Source organism: Plasmodium brasilianum, chromosome 12 (assembly GCF_023973825.1).
Source record: "Plasmodium brasilianum strain Bolivian I chromosome 12, whole genome shotgun sequence".
Taxonomy (NCBI): Eukaryota; Apicomplexa; class Aconoidasida; order Haemosporida; family Plasmodiidae; genus Plasmodium; species Plasmodium brasilianum.
In genome coordinates, this window is record NC_090125.1 from 3,518,221 (window position 1) to 3,537,284 (window position 19,064).

At 21.5% G+C, this 19,064-nt stretch overlaps 4 protein-coding genes across 4 annotated transcripts; 3 read left to right on the plus strand and 1 right to left on the minus strand.

Annotated features, from left to right (window-relative positions):
• Positions 1-639: 639 nt before the first annotated feature.
• On the minus strand, positions 640-3,048 carry MKS88_004710 (bromodomain protein 4; the record flags this gene model as incomplete). Its single annotated transcript, XM_067217907.1, has 1 exon — positions 640-3,048. One exon carries the CDS (start codon positions 3,046-3,048, stop codon positions 640-642), a length of 2,409 nt encoding a protein of 802 aa, XP_067072290.1.
• Positions 3,049-6,747: 3,699 nt separating this feature from the next.
• Positions 6,748-8,244, plus strand: MKS88_004711 (tubulin epsilon chain; the record flags this gene model as incomplete). Its single annotated transcript, XM_067217908.1, has 1 exon — positions 6,748-8,244. The coding sequence occupies one exon, from the start codon at positions 6,748-6,750 to the stop codon at positions 8,242-8,244; it is 1,497 nt and encodes a 498-aa protein (XP_067072291.1).
• Positions 8,245-11,310: 3,066 nt separating this feature from the next.
• Positions 11,311-12,137, plus strand: MKS88_004712 (uncharacterized protein; the record flags this gene model as incomplete). The annotated part of the gene is made up of 2 exons (XM_067217909.1): positions 11,311-11,679; positions 11,865-12,137. The coding sequence occupies 2 exons, from the start codon at positions 11,311-11,313 to the stop codon at positions 12,135-12,137; spliced, it is 642 nt and encodes a 213-aa protein (XP_067072292.1).
• A 3,436-nt stretch (positions 12,138-15,573) lies between these two features.
• MKS88_004713 (KELT protein) lies at positions 15,574-17,403 on the plus strand (the record flags this gene model as incomplete). The annotated part of the gene is made up of 1 exon (XM_067217912.1): positions 15,574-17,403. One exon carries the CDS (start codon positions 15,574-15,576, stop codon positions 17,401-17,403), a length of 1,830 nt encoding a protein of 609 aa, XP_067072293.1.
• Between the last annotated feature and the right edge of the window lie 1,661 nt (positions 17,404-19,064).

Here is a 19,064-nt window from a genome sequence, read left to right on the forward strand (position 1 = left end):
ATTACATTGTTCCTCCAAATAATTTACAATTTATTTATTCATTATTATTTTTTCCTTTTTTTTTTTTGTATGTGCAACTTAAGAAATGAAGGGAAACACATAAAAATAAAATACGAATAAAAAAACCATTTTATATTAAAATTTTTTCAAATATATAAAAAAAAGTTGCATACACAGATGTATATTAATATATGAATGTATCATTTTTTAATAGTTATTTAAATTTTCCTTCTCTTATTTTCGGTTATTGAGAAAAGATGTATTTTTAAAAATTGTTGTCTATTTCATTAAATTTACGAACAGTTCTAAAATAAAGGTTTTGAAACATATAAAAAAAAAGTATAAAAAAAATATTTGTAATTACAAAAACAAGGTAACAAAATAGTTTCCTTAATAGTTAAATAATATGTTAATTGTTATTAGAATTGAAAATATTATTTTGTTATATGATAAAGTATATTATATTCATTTAAGAAATAACTATTTTATTCATTTTAAGGTAAACAAACACAATTGTATATAAATATATTTAGATTAATATAATATAAATATATCGGATATATATGTATTAAAAAATTGTCCAACTAAAATTAAAAAAAAATAAAATAAATAATTTACATATTTGACCTAGTACGCCCATTAAATATTTGTGTATGTTTCATTTGGCTTATTATTCACTATCTTCTGAATCTTTTTATTCTTTAAAAATTCTTTATGAAAAAAATTATATGTATTTAAAAATTTTCTTAGGTTCAAATTCTCCATATCAGATGATGATTCACTCGAAATATCTTCACCTATGGAGTTTGGTACATATATAGAATTTAATTCATTATGATGAAAATACAGATGATCACATGGCTTGCTTAATTTTTCATTAATTCTGCCTTTAGTATTATGTCCGAATGAATTATAATTCATTGAGATATTATTACTGTTATTAACGGATAATTCGGAGTTATTGATGAATCTAAAGTTTTGGTTATTCAGATCTTCATGTTTACTTTGCGTTTCAAATATAGAATTATTACCTATTTTATTCTGTTTATTTAAAAAGTAATTTTGCGTGTTTATATTTGCATGTTTATTTCTATCATTGCAATGGAAGCTATTTTCTCCGTATTTTTTATTTCCTAATAAATATGATTTTAACTTATCAGAAAATTGGGATTCGTTTTGATCATTATACATTATATTGGACAAATTCTTATCTAATGTTAGTATGTTTTTAATATGATGTCTTCCAACACCTAGTAAACAATTTTTGTCATAAGAAATATTTTTGTTAAAATCATCAAAATCTGCTACATCTAAACCGAACATCCTTAAATCATTAAAAGCAGAATAGTATAAATTACTTGAATCTGCGTTATCTAAAATGTTATAAATATTTGGAAATATGCTAATGAATGTGGGAAGATTTTCTTCTCCAATAAAATTTTTCACGCTCTCTTTATAATTTAAGAGTTTCATCGTTAATTCCTCCTTTTCAATGTTGCATGTTGTAACTTCTTTTGATTGTTTTTTTTTTTTTTCAAGAATATCTTCATTTTCAGTTAAATCCCTATTTAATGAACCACCAGAATGATTTTCAAAAAATTGGCTTTTTTTTAGGATTTCATTATTAATATTTTTATTATATTTATTATAATGGTTGTTATTTGTTCTAAAAATATTGTCATTATTAATAAATGAAAAGGAATTAATGCAACCTCCAGCATTATCTTTATTACAGTTTTTATGTATTTTTCCACAATTATCATGTTGAATAGTATTCCCCGAATTATTAAAACAGTAATTATTACGTTTCTCTCGACTTAATAATTTACATTTTTCATTATATAAGTCTAAATTTTCATTTGCATCACATCTCTTTCTTTTTCTAATATATTCATATAACTTCTTGTAACTATCATTAATGTCTGTTAAGCAATCTTCATTAATTTTTTTTTGGGGCAAAAGAGATTTTTGAAAAAAAATATTATACAATGATTTACTAATATTTACATAGTTATATAAGTTGGGATGGTTATCTTTTTTATAAGATAACACTTTAATTAATGAATTAAAAATATCCTTTGATTTGTCATTACTATTCAATATAGTATCTATGATTGCGCTAAAGTTTTCCTGCTCTATCAAATTTTCTAGACTAGAACTTGTGTTATCATTTCCATTATTATTATTATTATTATTATTATTATTATTATTATTATTATTATTATTATTATTATTATTATTATTATTATTATAATTATTATTATTATTATTATTATAATTATTATTATTATTATTATTATTATAATTATTATTATTATTATTATTATTATTATTATTATTATTATTATTATTATAATTATTATTATTTATAAGGTTGTTAAAAGATCCAAATTCATTGCAACGAGAAATATTAGGCACTTTTACATTTGATTTTTCTAATATTTTATTGTTACTTTTTTTTTTTTTCTTATTAAGAGAATTAATAGATATATCTGTGTTATCATTGAAGTTGTTTTTAACATCTACATTTACTTTACATGGTCTTCCTACCTTTCCATGTTTCTTTATCTTTACATTTCTTTTATTTTCTTTTATGGTACCCTTTTTTCCATCACTTATATCAGTGTTAAGTATAGCATTATTTACAATATTTTTATCCTCGTTATGATATAGGAGATGTATATTTAAATATTTCCTATGCATTTTAATGCTAATTTTATTGTAGTAGTTTTCTACATTTTCTGCTATTTTGTGGTATATTGTACTTCTATCATTATAAGTATAACAATTGTTGATAATTAAAAAAAAATCATTTTCGAACTGTTGAAAGCTGTTATATTTAAAATTTTGAATTTTTTGTTTCATCGTGGTAAAATCCATTGGTTCCTTTATTATGTTCAAATAATCAGGAACATACTGTACGTTCACGGGGTATAAAAATATCCTTTTTTTGTCAAAAGCTATTAGTTTATTTAACAAATTTGTTAATACTTCATTTTTCCTTCTTAGTTCCTCTAGTTCGTCATATTTAATTTTGTTTATACTCATTTTGAACTTATAACACACAAAAAAAATTCAAAAAAAAAAATAACAAAATGAAAATAAAAAATAAAATAAGTAACGATGTGCACTCATATACGTATATTACATATATATATGCGTTTGTAATATCTTTTATAAATGAAACATTTTTTTTTATAGCAAGAACGTTTTTCTATAATTTAAACTTCATAACTAAAAGCATGTTATTGTTAATTACATGTCAAAATATATATTATTCAAAATGTTAAAATATATTTCCTTCTTTAGGATCATATTTTATATTTAACCATCTCAGTAAATCTTGACAATATATTTATTTCAATATTTATTATGTTCATTATTATGAAGCCTTAATCAAGTCAGAAGAATTGTGAGAACAAATCATCATAAAATTATATGGAAAAAATAAAAATTATTTATATTTTAAAAAATTTTAACAAATAAGTTGTTTTTTTATTATTTTTATAAATTAACTTACAATATTTCTTATAAATATCTGTTCATATTGTTTTGTTTTGTAATTTATTCATGAATATATATAATACATGTATATATGTACATCCTTTTAATTTAAAGGAATTATAATATTTCACTTCGATAAACCTGTACTTGAAGTTTTGTTCAATATTAAGTTACATAAGAAAAAACAATTCTTTTTAATTTTTAAAGAAGTCACGTATGGTTCCTTAAATTCAGTAAAAGTGCAAAAACGATATAAAATGTATTAAAAGGAAAAACACTTATTTTAAAGAAAAAAAAAAAAATATATATATAAATATATATATATATATATATTTATATGTATATATAGTTTAATTATAAAAGTTGCAAAATAAAGTGCAGGATTTTTTATTACATATAATATAAAAAAATAAAATAAAACGAAATAAAACAGTTCTGTATATAAAAGAGTTTTGTTAGGATTTTTCTGTTTTTCATTTAAAATTTTTATTTACTCTATTTACATACTTCGTCGGGGATTAAAACATAATATTTATTATATGTAAATTAATAAAGAACAACCTTTATTTATTATAACATTTATAAAAAGTTACGTGCGACGTTTTTTTATAGAAGTTAAGAATTGAATACATAATACATAAAATTTTCGTGATATAATACATTTCCCAATAAATAATAAAAGTTTTGGTTATCCCTCAATATGTATAAGCTTCTTCGTTTTTATTGTAAAATAGGATTATAAATATTCTTTTAACAATGTAAAACATAATTTTTTGTAGTCCATAAATATATTTTATAATTTTTTTTTTTATTTATTTAAAATGTGGAATTATATTATATAATTGTAATAATTTAAGTAAAAACAAAGATAACTACCTTTAAAATTATTTAAATGAGAATAAATCCTGTCAGTTTCATTTTCCATGATGTTTTTCAATTCTTATGCCAATTTTTTTTAATATTTTCTTTGTAACATCTATATTTTGTTTGCTCTACTTTGCGTAAAATGAGAACCATTATTTGATGAGAAAATAAAAATTTGTAATTTGTTTTTTTTATATATTTTAGCAAATGTTGTTAAATGTTCATAAGAACACTCTAATTTAATAGATTTACATGCGTTTAAAACATTGTATGCATAATATATTCAACATAATTCAAGTTGTAAACTGTTCAAAAAAAAACATAAGTAGAATGTGAAGGTAAACTTTTTTGTTCTAAATGAAATTTTCATTAGAACATAAAAGTGTGCAATGAATAATAATACTAAAATATTATGTAATTTTACAATATTATGAATTTTTTTTTATTTTGATAGTTATATAATATGATTAATCTTCGATTAATTATGTTTTACAAAATAGAGGGAAATGATTCTTTATTGGTAATTAATTTTTAACTATTTTTTTCTGAGTCATGTAATTTACAAAAAAAAAAAAAAAAGTAGCGGAGTAATTCAAATAATAATGATAATGAATATTATAAATTGTTGAATATAAAAATTTGCTGTAATATATAATGCTGATAAAAGTTAAATATGTTTATTTTTTTTTTCTGGGACAGTGTAGGAATTATAACATATCAGCTAAAATACAATAAGTTCATATTTTAGAGTTTCGAAAAGTAGTCGGATGCATATTTTTTAACATAATTTTACTTTGAACTTTTTCAAGAAACTTTAATAAGAACAAAGAAAAATTATTTTCCATATATTATATTTTTTATGATTATACACTTTATAATCTCAAACTTAAGGAGTTATTAAATGCATTATCATTAGGAACGTCCTTTTTGCTTAATTAATTTAATGTGCCACTGCATATTCTAGCAGATACCACTTTCCACATAAGATGGAATTCTTCAGTATTCGCATATTACCTTATTTACATAATAATTTTTTATATTTATTTTATAAAACTTATAATATCTAGTTAATTATTTATTTTGTTTATTCTATTTATGTAATAAATACTTATAAATATTAAAAATATGATTTTTTACATAAAATTTCTTTTCCTATTAGAATTAGAAAAAAAGAAAAGATAAGTAAAATGTGAAGACATCATCTGATTTAAAGTAGTCCATAAATTTTTTTACTTTTTTCTATTTGAAGTATTTTGCGTGTAACCATGTTTAAGAGACTTACTAATTTTTTAAGGTATGTGTATTTGTTCTCTATAATATTTTTTAATTTTACTTAATTTTCAAAAGGCGAATTTCACAAAAAGTGGTATCATTTTTAGTTCCATTAATATTGTTATGTGTTTGAATCAAGGAATTTTTTTTAATTTTGTTGTCTTTTTGTCGTAATAATACATTTAAATTTTAAATCTTAAAAATTATTTAATGTTAACCTTATACTATATATTGATTACAGCATATAAATGTAAGCCACTTTCTTTTGTAAATAAGCTTCTCTTTTTTAAGGTAAAAAAAGTAGAGTAAAATGAGAATAAAAATTTCTTTTATATAAAAATTTTATGTATTTTCATATTTTTGAATTTAAAGAATGTTTGAATTCTTAAAAAAAGTTTTTTTTTTATACAAATAAAAGAAGTTTAATTATGTTTCTTATTACTAATTTTAAACAGTCCTTGGTAGACACGAAATTACGTCATTATATTTTCTATATTGTTTTTGTTAAATTTTTTTTATGTTGGAAAAGAAGTAATTTAAGTAATTATTAATTATATGCTACAAAATTATATTAATTTCTTAAATAAATATTTATGTTTAAGCTTTTATGGAGATATGTGAACTTTCGAAAAAGATGAAAATAAAAATGGGTGAATGTGCAAACATTTTTGTCTTCATGTATAGATGCGTTATGGGAAATTTTAATTTTGATTAAACAGTATAAGCATTTAAATGCTACTAACAAAATAAATAACACACCATATTATTCTCAAGAGATAAGGGGGAGGTTAATTGGGACATGAAAAGTGGAAAACAATTATATTTTCATGTATGACACATGAATAAAAGCAAACATACATAATTACATGAGAATACGAATGAATAAATAACGCATATGTAAAAAGGGTAAGGTAGTTGACTGGGTAAAAAAAAAAACAAAACGAATCAAACATGCGTATACGAGATATAAAATAGTTTATAAGAGTAAAAAAATAAAGAAAATAAGAAATCACTTTTAAACACAGATCCGCTAAAAGAAGATAAATTTATAAATAAAAATTTGATGAAAAAGAAGGGGAAAAAGTAATTATATCAATATAAGAGTCCATGGTACGCGAAATCATATTTTTACATGTTGGACAATGTGGCAATCAATTAGGTCATGAGTTTTGGTCTGTAGCAATTAAGGAACATTTGAATAAAAAAATTAACGAGAAAAGAGAATTGGTAGGAAAGCACAGTTTTATGAACGATTCTGCATCCTCCTTTTTTGAAAATGTGTATAAAAATTTTAATTTAAATCAAAAAGAAAGTTTAAAAGCCCGAGCCATATTAATAGATACAGAAACTGGAGTAGCAAATGAAATTATGAAAAGTTCCATTTCTCCATATTTTGATGAAAATAACATTTTTACGCAACATTCAGGGGCAGGAAATAATTGGTCACAAGGATACATGTACTATGGAAAGATGTACGAAACATTAATAGATAACATAATTAGAAAAAATGTAGAAAAATGTGATTCTTTACAATCTTTTTATATTACATCATCATTAGGAGGTGGAACTGGATCCGGCTTAGGTTCCTATATTTTAGAAATGTTATCTGATAATTATAAACAAATAAAATTTAGTAACTGTGTATTTCCATCAGCTTGTGACGATGTAATTACATCTCCGTATAACAGTTTTTTTGCCTTAACAAAAATTCATGAATTTTCAAATTGCGTTTTACCTGTTTCAAATGATGCATTACTAGACATTTTAAATAGTAAAAAATTGAAAGAAAAAAAAAATGATAAAAATGATTATTCAAAGATGAATAATATAGTAGCTAATGTAATTTTAAACTTAACTAGTTCTATGAGATTTGAGGGTTCATTAAATGTGGATATAAATGAAATATGTACGAATTTAATTCCATACCCCTTTTTTAACTTTATGTTGTCCTCTCTAAGCCCTTGCGTAGAAACGGAAAATATTAGAACTTTTGATCACTTGTTCAAAAATGTTTTAAATCGTAATAATCAAATGCTCATAGCCAACCCAAAGGATGGTCTTAGTTTATCCATGGCATTTTTAGTTCGGGGTAATATCAATATTTCAGATGTTACTAAGAATGTATTGTTAATAAAAAATAATTTGAATATCCTCCGTTACAACAAGGATGCTACAAAAATAGGGTTATGTAATGTATCCCCATTAAATCAGCCGTACAGTTTATTATGTTTGATTAACTCGTGTGAAATAAGAAACAGTTTTCTGCAAATATTAGAAAGATTTAATAAATTGTTCAAAAGAAAGGCACACTTGCATCATTACTTGGAATATTTAACTATGGATGATATTTTAGAATTTAAAGAAAAAATACAAAATTTAATTTTTGAGTATAGTTATATTCAAAAAAATTCATTCTGCTCACCAAAGTTTTTAAATAGAAATACTATAAATATATTAGGATACGATATATGCGAAGAAAATGATACACATGATAATAATTATATCAACTTAGAGAGTAGTAATCCGTATTATTTGAAGTCCAAAATAAAAAAGTGCGATAAAAGTATTAGCTGGTTTGATTTTAAAACAAAACCAATTATTTAATTTAATAATGCATTTTATCCTATCCCAGATGCTATATTTAGGTATGCATGTTTGTGATCGTGCCTTATGTATTTGTTTTATCTACAATAATGCTTTAAGTATTTTTATTATTTTTTATGTAAACTTTTTTTTAAAGTTATGTTTTTTAAGTAAGTTATTTTATATTATCTTATTACAGTTAACTTCTATTTTTGTAGTAATTTCGCTTTTTTAAAGAATAACACATAAGGAATTAATATGTAAAAATTTCACTTTACTGGAAATACCATATTCTCCTAATATATTAAGGATCACATGCTATATTTTATTAATTTATATTGTATTAATTTTTCAGCATCATAGTGTTAATATTAGTAAACTTTTTACCCTGTTCTGTAGCAATGTAACATAATAGAGCCATTGAAACGTGAAGTGACATTTAAACATTTAGAAGTTGATAATTATTCTGGTTGAATGTTAAGAAACAGATGAAAAATACATGCTAATGAATAAATATTATTTTCTTTTCCTTTCCTTTTTTTGTATTTTTAAATACCTCTGGAAGTTTTTACTATAAAGGGGTTACACTTACATGATTGAAGGGACAAAAATAGCATTAATTAAATGAACTTTAGAGAAATAACATATTCGTTGGAATAGTGTTAAATAATTTGTCATTAAACTTCATATCTTATCAAAGTTGACAATATGCAGAAGTATAGAGATATTACTCATTATAAAATAAACGTAGATGATCTGTAATTGTTAATAAAAAGGGTTACATTTTTGAATAGGCTATTCCATTACGATAAAAACCACAAAAATGTGAAAAATAATCAAATTTTGAATTATATAATGGTTAAGCAACTATATGGTTAAAAGGTGATTTTCATAAGAAAAATGTAAAAAAATAATAATGTTTATTAATTTTTTTTAGCTAAAATAGAAGAAGGGACATGTTTTTATGCATATATTCATACAAATGAATTATTTATCTTTGAAAATTATGCCATGAATTAACTTTTTTCAGTAAAAATTTGTTTATGAAAATGCGCTTTTATTATAATATATACATTATTATAAAAAAATATATTATGGATATGGTTAATATTAAATTTGGCGAAATTTTTTTTTTTTTTTTGATTAAAAATCTTAAGATGTTGCATGTAAAATTTTAATTTTTATGTATTACACTGTTGTATAAGAAGAAATAAATTTTATAAAAAAGCATAATTATCGAAAAATTTGTACTTTTCCACATAACATGAAGTGTTTATTTTATCTTAACACTGCATGTTAAGGGGTGCATAAAGGTTACAAAATAAATTCAGAAAAAAAACTAAAAAACATTAATAATTCATTAGATAATATGTGGAAGTTAATTTTGCATACTAATAGAAAACACCTTAATTTTATATATGTATGTATTATGTATAGGAAATGGAGTTAATTATAATTAATTAAAAGACCCTAGATGTTAATGAGTAAATTACTAAAAAAAAAATAGGCTATGCCCACAAAATAATCCACTTAAAAGAGTTAATTTATGCGTTAAATTATATCTAAAAACGAACTATTCTATTATATTGAAGAAAAATGAGCAAACATTAAAGAATACAACAATTATATAATAATAAATTAAGTATATATGTACATACTAAATATTACAATTTAAATGCTACAGATTAAAAATAATATTAAAGTAAAAAAATGAATATAATGAAGGAGAAAATTAATTTTTTCAGTTATATTATTCTTTGATAATTTTATATTTGTCTAAATCACATTATCAATATATATATTAATATATATTGAGCTAATTATATGAAACATTTAGCTTCTATGATTTCTTTATTTTTAAATGACCATTATTTTACGAAATATATATTGATATTCACGTATTTGTGGATTTTAGCTTAGTATGAATATTTTTTAGAGTAAAAATGCAAAATATTAAAGGAAAAAAAATGTATGCAAACGCTATATTCATATATTCTATTTTTTTTTTTTTTTTTTGTCCTCATATTATTATATAAAAAAAGAAAATTTTTTATGTTTCTTTCATTTTAAAAATTAAAAGACTAAACATTATTTATATATATTTATCTTAAATGTTAATAGAGTTTACAAATGTTAATGCACATTAATCAAATAAAATTATAGGTTAGGAAGCACTGTGATTGTTAATAACATTTTTCAATAATTATAAGGATAGAACAGCGAAAGGGAAAGATCAATTTGTTTATGTATATAAATATTACAAACTAGGTAACACTGTTTTAATGCTTTTGTACTATCATTATTATAATATTTTTATAAATAAAAATTACAATCTTATTTAAGACTTCAAGAAGATAAATTCTAAGGGGTGCATAAATAAGTGGTGTAATATATATTGTTTCCTGCCCTTTTTTTTTTTTTTTTTTTTTTATTATTATGTTCATACTAGGATATTTTGAACACTTAAAATTTATATTAAATGCATTATGCTTGTAACATTTAATAGAAGGCAATTATTTTAGTTTCGTTTTATAAATATATTAATAGAGCCTACTCAGAGGCACTTTTCTAACGTATATATATGATTCGAAAATTAAGTAATATAAAATATTTAACATTAATATGTTTCTTTAAAGAATTTTATGTTTTTTTATACGATTTTTATTTATATATTGCATTTTCTTTTTAATCAATGTGGTAATTTTATAGAAAAATAAACAATAAAGTCTCCTGGGTATAACACTTAACAACCTGTTCTGTGTATTTTGAAAATACACACTCAGATTTACTCTTTCTTGAGTAGTTCGATAAATACTACTTAAAGATATCAAGATAAAAGTATTTTAAGCAAATTTATTCCGAAGATATAGTTTTTATTTTATATAATAAAGGTCTTTATTAAATAATTTACCACGAGGATTAATGCCTCATTGTGTTTGTTAAAATAGTTTCGTATATTTAAATTGCCCATAATTTATTATAGTATTATAAAACATACTAAAAAAACGACTTAACAGATATCCGCCATTAAACCTTTTTTTTTATTTTATTTTTTTAAATATAAATTTAAGAATAAAACTGAAGAATATGGCTGAACCCAATTCAACTGTATCTTCACTTTTAAGTGGGAACTTAACTACCTTGATGCGAGATTTATCAAGTGCAACGGATAATAATACAGCTGTACCTACCCTTCTTAGCGAAGGTACAACTAATTTTAGCAGTTCATTATTATCTTCACAATTACATAATATTACAACTTCAGGAGGAGTAACTGATATTACAAATGTTACCACAGGGGCAATTACAAATTCGTTAGAAAGAGTAGTAAATACGACTGTGAGTACCATAAGAGATATAATTACTAATAATACTTCTAATACAACTTTAGGCCTAGACACTTCATATGGAACTAATACAAATACAACAGTTTCCTCGAGTTTTCAGAATAACGCTGTCGCAATTACGATACTTACCTTATTCCTTTTTGTGGTAGTGGCTTTATTGATATACATATATAATTTAGTAAGAAATTTTCCATATTTTAAAGAATTTATATTCCTTATATTCATATTTAATAATTTACCAATAATTTTATTCATATAAATATTCATTATTCCAAAATTTAATCCGTTATTTAGGAAAGAGAATATTTCATGGCATGGTTTTGTCCCAAATTAAAGAAGAAAAGGGATTTAAAAGAATTAGAAAACGCAATAAACGAACTAATGGAACTTGCACATCATACAGAAGACGATGAAGAAAAAGAGAGACTTAAAAAGAAAAGTAAAAAAAGAAAAATGCTTTATTTAACTAGTGATGATGATGGTTATAATAATGATCAAACAAAACATAGAAGTAAAGATAATAGTGGTAGGGGTCCCGATATTTTGAGAGAAATACATTTAGATTAATGTAAAATGTGTTATAAATTATTCTATGTAATTCTTTTTTATTAATGGGGAACAATTATTTTTTATATTCGAAGATTATTAATATGGACAATTATTACTATTCAATATTTTAATTTTAATAATGTAACATGAACAAAAATAAAAAATAAAATGAGAATGAAATATTTTTTATATTAGTATTATATAATCTCCAATATATAAAAATTTTTTTACATTAGCCTTGTATAGTGATAATATTCATTCTTAACGTAAGTGTTTTAATTATAATTTTACATAAAGATTTCTCTATTTTGAATTGTCCTTAAGTATTACAAATTTCTTTTATTTTAGATTATACGTTAATACATTTTAAAAAAATAATTTTTCAATATTTAAATATTAATTCGTTTTTACAAAATAAAAAATAAATTAATTTTTTCATTAAAAGAATCTCTTAAAGGACTTTTTACAAAACGGGATTAATTCAAAATATTTAGCATAAAATAGAAAAGGAAATATATTATTTCTTTCTTTTCTATTTCTTAAGGAACAATTTTACCCTAATAATAGACATATATATAATAAAATTATTTTACATAACATTTTTTTATGGACATTTGTAAAGAATAAAAAGAAAAAACAAATAATATATGTTATGCATTTACTTAAATGAAAATATAAAATATTTTCTTATCGTAAAAACTTATTTATTATATAAAAAAATGAGTATATCTATTAGTATATTTTAAATATCTCATAAAATTTATAATGAGAGGAAATGTATTAATATGTGTGTAATTATGTTTACTTGATTTTTAATGGTATCATTCATATGAACTCCATTAAAAAAAATGTATGCATAAATATAATATTATTGAATGGATAGAATCTAGTCAATAAAATAGTCATATAAGGAAAACTTGATTCATATTTCTTTTAATAATTTTTTTTTAGGAATATAACATATATTTAGATAGAACGAAGAGAAAATATATCTAAGCTGTGTAATCTGTCTAAGCAGCACCAGAATTTTATAGAAATATCATATTAGTGATTTATTCTGTGACAGATAAATATATACATATAATTTTAAAAAATGCAAAAATAATAAGTTATTAGACTATTAAGTTATGCAAAATTATTCATTTCTTTGAATGAATAAATAATTTAACGAACCACTAGTTCAATTTATTCTGTCAATTCATTATAACACTAAAGAACTCACAAATTTTTCACGGATGAAAAACAAAACTGTGATCGATGAACTTATTTATGTAATACTGTTTTTATTTTTCCTTTTATGAATAAAATTTTTTATGCTTTACAATTGTGTAACATTAATACCTTTGTTTTTTTAATTCAGTTTTTGCAAAAGAGTGACAATACTTGTTCTTGAGAATTAAATAGTTGGAATTTTTAGTTACTTTGAGTAATATTTTCGAAAATATGTTTTCATTTATTTACTTTTATTTTTTATATTTTATTATTTGATCTTAGCATTAGTTATAAAATGATTATGAATATTTAAAAATAATAGATTAAAATTTTATATAATTAGTATATATTATCAAGTGTCTTGTTTCTCCCTCTCACATATTGCTGCACATACTGAAAATAATATGCACATCTAAAATAATAGTTTCTACAAATAAATAATTATTATTAAGGAAAATATATATTACAAGGCGCATTTATTTTTATAACAATATAAATATTGATAAGATGAAACATTATTTTATCTCTATATTTAGTAGTTAACTTTTTTTCTAGTAAAATATAGTCAAATATTTTTCATCTGGCATTTTATGTGAAGGAATATACATATATTTTCTCTTTGTTTCTTGTAAAAAAAAAAAAAAAAAATATCACATTTTATTCGGAATCTAATAAAATAAATAAACATTATAATTTCATATATCATAAAAAAGTATAATATTAATAATTTTTTTTCTTCAATTTTAGTTCATATTAAAATTAGAAAAATTGAAATTGTATGGGAACATAAATTAGGTATTAAAAAAAACGTTAATATTTATAAATTATAAAATTAAAAATATTTTTGTTGATGGTTCATATCATACAAATTATTTAATTTTTAGTTGGAGAATAATCTTCTATTGTATAGTGGAAAAAATTATATGTAGATTAAATAGTGTTTTTTTTTTTTTTTTTTTTTTCTATATAAGAACTATTCTGGAGGAAATACAAAGATATATTTACTGCATTATTGTTTATTTAAAAACATTGTAAATAACAGAAATGAATACATTAATACAAGTTCCACTAAAAAAAGAAAATGATTTTTACGTATTATTTAAATTTTTTTCTTAATGAAAAATATTATAAATTAGGCATAGATGTCTATTTAATGCCACATTTGTGAAGGCCTGCGAAAATTAATTCTTCTATGTGTAGAACAATTGAATTTAATTTTTGAATATATGGATGCATATGTTAATATAATTTAAATGTATATTTAATTTATGTATAGTTTAATGATACATATTCTACCGTATTATATATATAATTTTTTTTTTTTTTTTTTTTCAAACTTAAGTCACTATGTAATTATAACTTTAATAGAAGTATTAACATAATTATGTTATAGAAAAATAAAATAAATAAAAAAGCATAACATGTTTTAAATGATGTATATTATACACATCGTCCTTAAGGTTATTTTATTCTTACATGCTTCAAGAAATCTATTTAGTTGCGCATAATTTAAAGGACTTCATATTGCTGAGTGTATTTTTTAAAATGACCTACAAATAATAACCACATAGAAAAACACTTATCAGACGTATTTAATTTGATACAGTATTAAAGAACTTAAATAAATGATATATATATATATATATATAAATATATATTTTTTTTTTTTTTTGTAATATATTTTAACTTTTTGTGACAGTTTAAATCAATTACTAGCAAACAACTACAAAATATAACAATTTATTAAAATGAGTAGTTTATTTTTAAAAAAAATTAAAAATTTTTAAAATTATAAAAAAAAAAAGGTTAAATTACAGATAAAAAGAATTAAATAGGGTTATATTGTGTATATCAAAAAATATTGAAGCCTCCAATGTGCAAAAGGAAAGTTATATATATATATATAATTATGACACATTAAAACGTTCTGTTAGAATAGTTCTACAAAAAAAAAAAAAAAAAAAAGTACATATATATGGTGTAATTTTATTAAAGATCTTATATATTTACCATAAATTATACCCATTTTTTTAACCTATTATTTTTTTCTGGAAAATTATTGACTTTCATTTTTTATGTACTAATTATTCGCTTCCGCTTCTACTAATCTTATTTCACTGCTAAGAACTAAATATTTATTTAGATATATAACATATATAATACTTAGAAAAATTACCTAATTGTAATATTTAAGTTGTTATTAATATTAAAATATTATTTAATTTTCCTATAATTTTAAAAAATGAGATATTTATACAAGCTAACAATAGCCTTATTATGTATTTATAAATATTGCAAAATAAACAAAAGTATAAAAAAGATATTTTTAGCGGAAAAACAATTAGAACCTGAGTTAAAATCAGATGATGAGGAAAATGATTATAATGAAGAAACACTTACAAATGTTTTAAGGGTTTTGTCTATAGATGTTGAACAAGGAAAAGTGGAATATGAAGGGATGGAAAAAGATGATGAACTTAAGGAAACTGAAGCAGTGGAGGAATATACAGGAAGAGATGAAGAAGTAGAATTGGAGGAATTAGGAACATCGAAGGGATATATAGAAGGTTATGAGGATGAAGAAATGGAGAATTTGGGGGCAGTAGGTGGATACGTAGAAAGTGATACATACGTAGAATTTGAGGACTTAGAAGAAGTTAAAGAAATTGATAAAAATGATTCTGATTGTTTACCATATAGCACACGCAGAAAAATCAGAGAAAAAGAAATAGAAGTAAAAAGTAAAAGAAGACATCAGAAAAAGCTTCAAGAAAGCATAGGGAGGAAAGAAGAAATAAAAACACCTGAGAGTGAAGCTTATGGTATTACAATGATGACAAAATATTTGTCATATGTACAAGATATCAAAATAAATGATGAAGATGGAGAAGAGTTTCAACGAATAATTACAGAAAGTACCGCAATGAATTATGATTTGGACTTTACATTAATAGTTCGATATTTTAACGTAGGTATAAGTGGTGAAGAAAATATTTCTAAATTGAACAGGGAATATCCAATATACAAGGGTAAAAAAATTGATTTTGAAAATATTGATAAACCTTTTGGAGTTAGTCTGAAAAATTTAAAAAATGTGAGCAAAGAAGAATTATGTGGCACTTTATTCTTTGATGATTTCATCCATATTCCATTAAGTAATATTTTAAAAGAAGTAAAAGTGGGTAATTTAACTATTGAAAAAATTCTCTTTTTTTATAAAGTTCGAAATATTAATTTTATTGTATGCAATAGTAATATTTTGAGCTTTCTTAAATCACAATTTTCAGATTTAAATTTAGAAACGGTTGCTTCCTATAGTTATGGATTATATTCAAATAATGAAGAAAATGATATTTTCAATTTTTATGAATCAAAATTTTTTTCAATAAAAGAAAATAATAATAAACTTAAATCTATTTTAGATGATTTTAAAAAGAGTAAAGAACTTATGGAAGTTACAGAGGAACAACTAAATTGTTTAAGAAAAATTATTTTTAACTTAAATATGGACATTACATATATGAATATAATTATATTCTCTTTAAATATTAAAAAATCTCATATTGTGGATGATTTAAAACAAATTCATTCTTTGTTTCCTTTAAACAAAGAAAAATTAGAAAGGGATGAAATTATCCTTACAACTATGCATTATTCCCTAAGTTATTGTTTACACTTAATTAAACCATTATTTAGTAAATATAAGAATAATGAGATATTAAATTATGTTGAATTTTTTGGTGTTTCAAGTATCTTGAATGAAAATGTTGTTTTCATAGAATTTTTGCAGCATAACTCAGAGTTTTATAAAATATTCTGTAAACTTTATAACAGTGTTGATCAATATTTACCACGTATGAAATCGTATGATGATATAGAACCAATTTTAAATTTTATACTTATAAGACTTCACATTATTACTGTTATCTTTAATATGGTTAAACTCCTTTTAAATAGAGATCTATGCCATGGAATTTTAGGTAATTACGAAGAAGTCCAATTACCTATATATAAGGGTATATTACTAGACTCTGAAAATATATTAAAGACTGCCGAAGAAATGCTTGAATAAAAGTACTATACAGACATATTTCAGGATTTATACAAAAAATAAGAATAGAAGAAGTATATACTGTGTATATCATTTATATTATGTTTATTTTAAATTATGTTTTGTAATTTTTTTTAATCGCAATCCGTAGAAATATAATGAAATTATTTTTTATCTTTTTTTATATTTGTAAAGACAATTAAAGTAACATTTTTTTATTTTTTCCCTTTTTTATAATTTGTTCCTTTACCGATTTCTTAGCTTTTTAAAAATTTTCCCTGTTAGAATTTTCCGTCTTTAATTGTATAATTTAAATTTTACATCTTTTGTTGGATCTTTAAGTAGTTCACAAATATATCATAATATAACAATAAGCATTTATATAATTCTTTTAAGGAATAAAATACATGTGATAAGAGTATTCTGTTATAGTTAGAATAAAATGTAATATAATAAAAAGTTATTTAAAAGTTTTTTCCAAGAATGTCATTTCGAATGTGGGGAATGTATGTTTTCTGTATTTAGTATTTATAAAGTTTTATTTTTATATATTTTTGTGAGTATTTTAGAAGTAATACTTTATTTTTACGTGTATAATAAAGATGATATATTAATTCACATATGTATGTGATTTAATTAATCATAATATATGAATACCTTCATTGAAAAAGTAACATTTTACAAACAGAAGTTCAAACTAAAATTTATTTTTTACCTATATTTATGAAATCTAAATAGTGCATTAATACAATGTAACATTATTATATAGTATGATAAATAAAATTCTGTAGTTTCTATTATTAAAAAATATATATATATATATATATATAAATTTTAGAGGTACGTTAATGAGCTATACTGTCTACATTTTTATTGTATATATTCCGCAGGTTTAAGAAGCTACAAAAAAATAAAAGAAAAATTGTAATATTGAGTAAATTTTTTAAGGTTAACGTAAATTGTATGATTATTGTGTTATCATAGTCCCGTTTATGCACATGTAAACATATATATATATATATAAAGCAAACGATATATCATGAAAAAAAAAATTTGGATGTAAACATTTTAAAGATTGCGATAAAAATTTATATTTATTTTTTATATATATTTTTAAAAAACATATAAAAAAAATATTTTTAACAATTTTTTTACTTATTATAAAGCAAAATGATGATTTTTTAAAGCAAATTTTTAAGTAGACTTAGAAAAGAACTACAAAAGATTTTATGAGCAACGAAGACCGTTTCATTAAAAAATTTAAAATACGCAAGATAAATAGTGTATAAGGTGAGTGAAATAAATTGTTTAACCAATGAAAACCTTCAAAAAAATTGAGGGTAAAAATTTTCACTATGTTTGTAATAAAAATATATAAATGAAAAAAGAATGGAAACATTTTTATTCGGTAGAGAAATAAATAAAAAAGGATATAATAAAAGCGGAAAATGAAATAACATATTATGAAGGATTTCAAAAATAACATAAATTGAAAGAAATAAACATACACTCCTTTGTTATGCTTATCTTTACACATAAGAGCAAGGCGATAATGCAATTCTTAAAAAGAATTTTTCTCATGAATATGGTGATATATTTAATACATTCACGAAAATTAATATTATTTTAACTACAGAAGAATGAATAATAAAAACTGGACGTTATTATGTGAAATATATAAC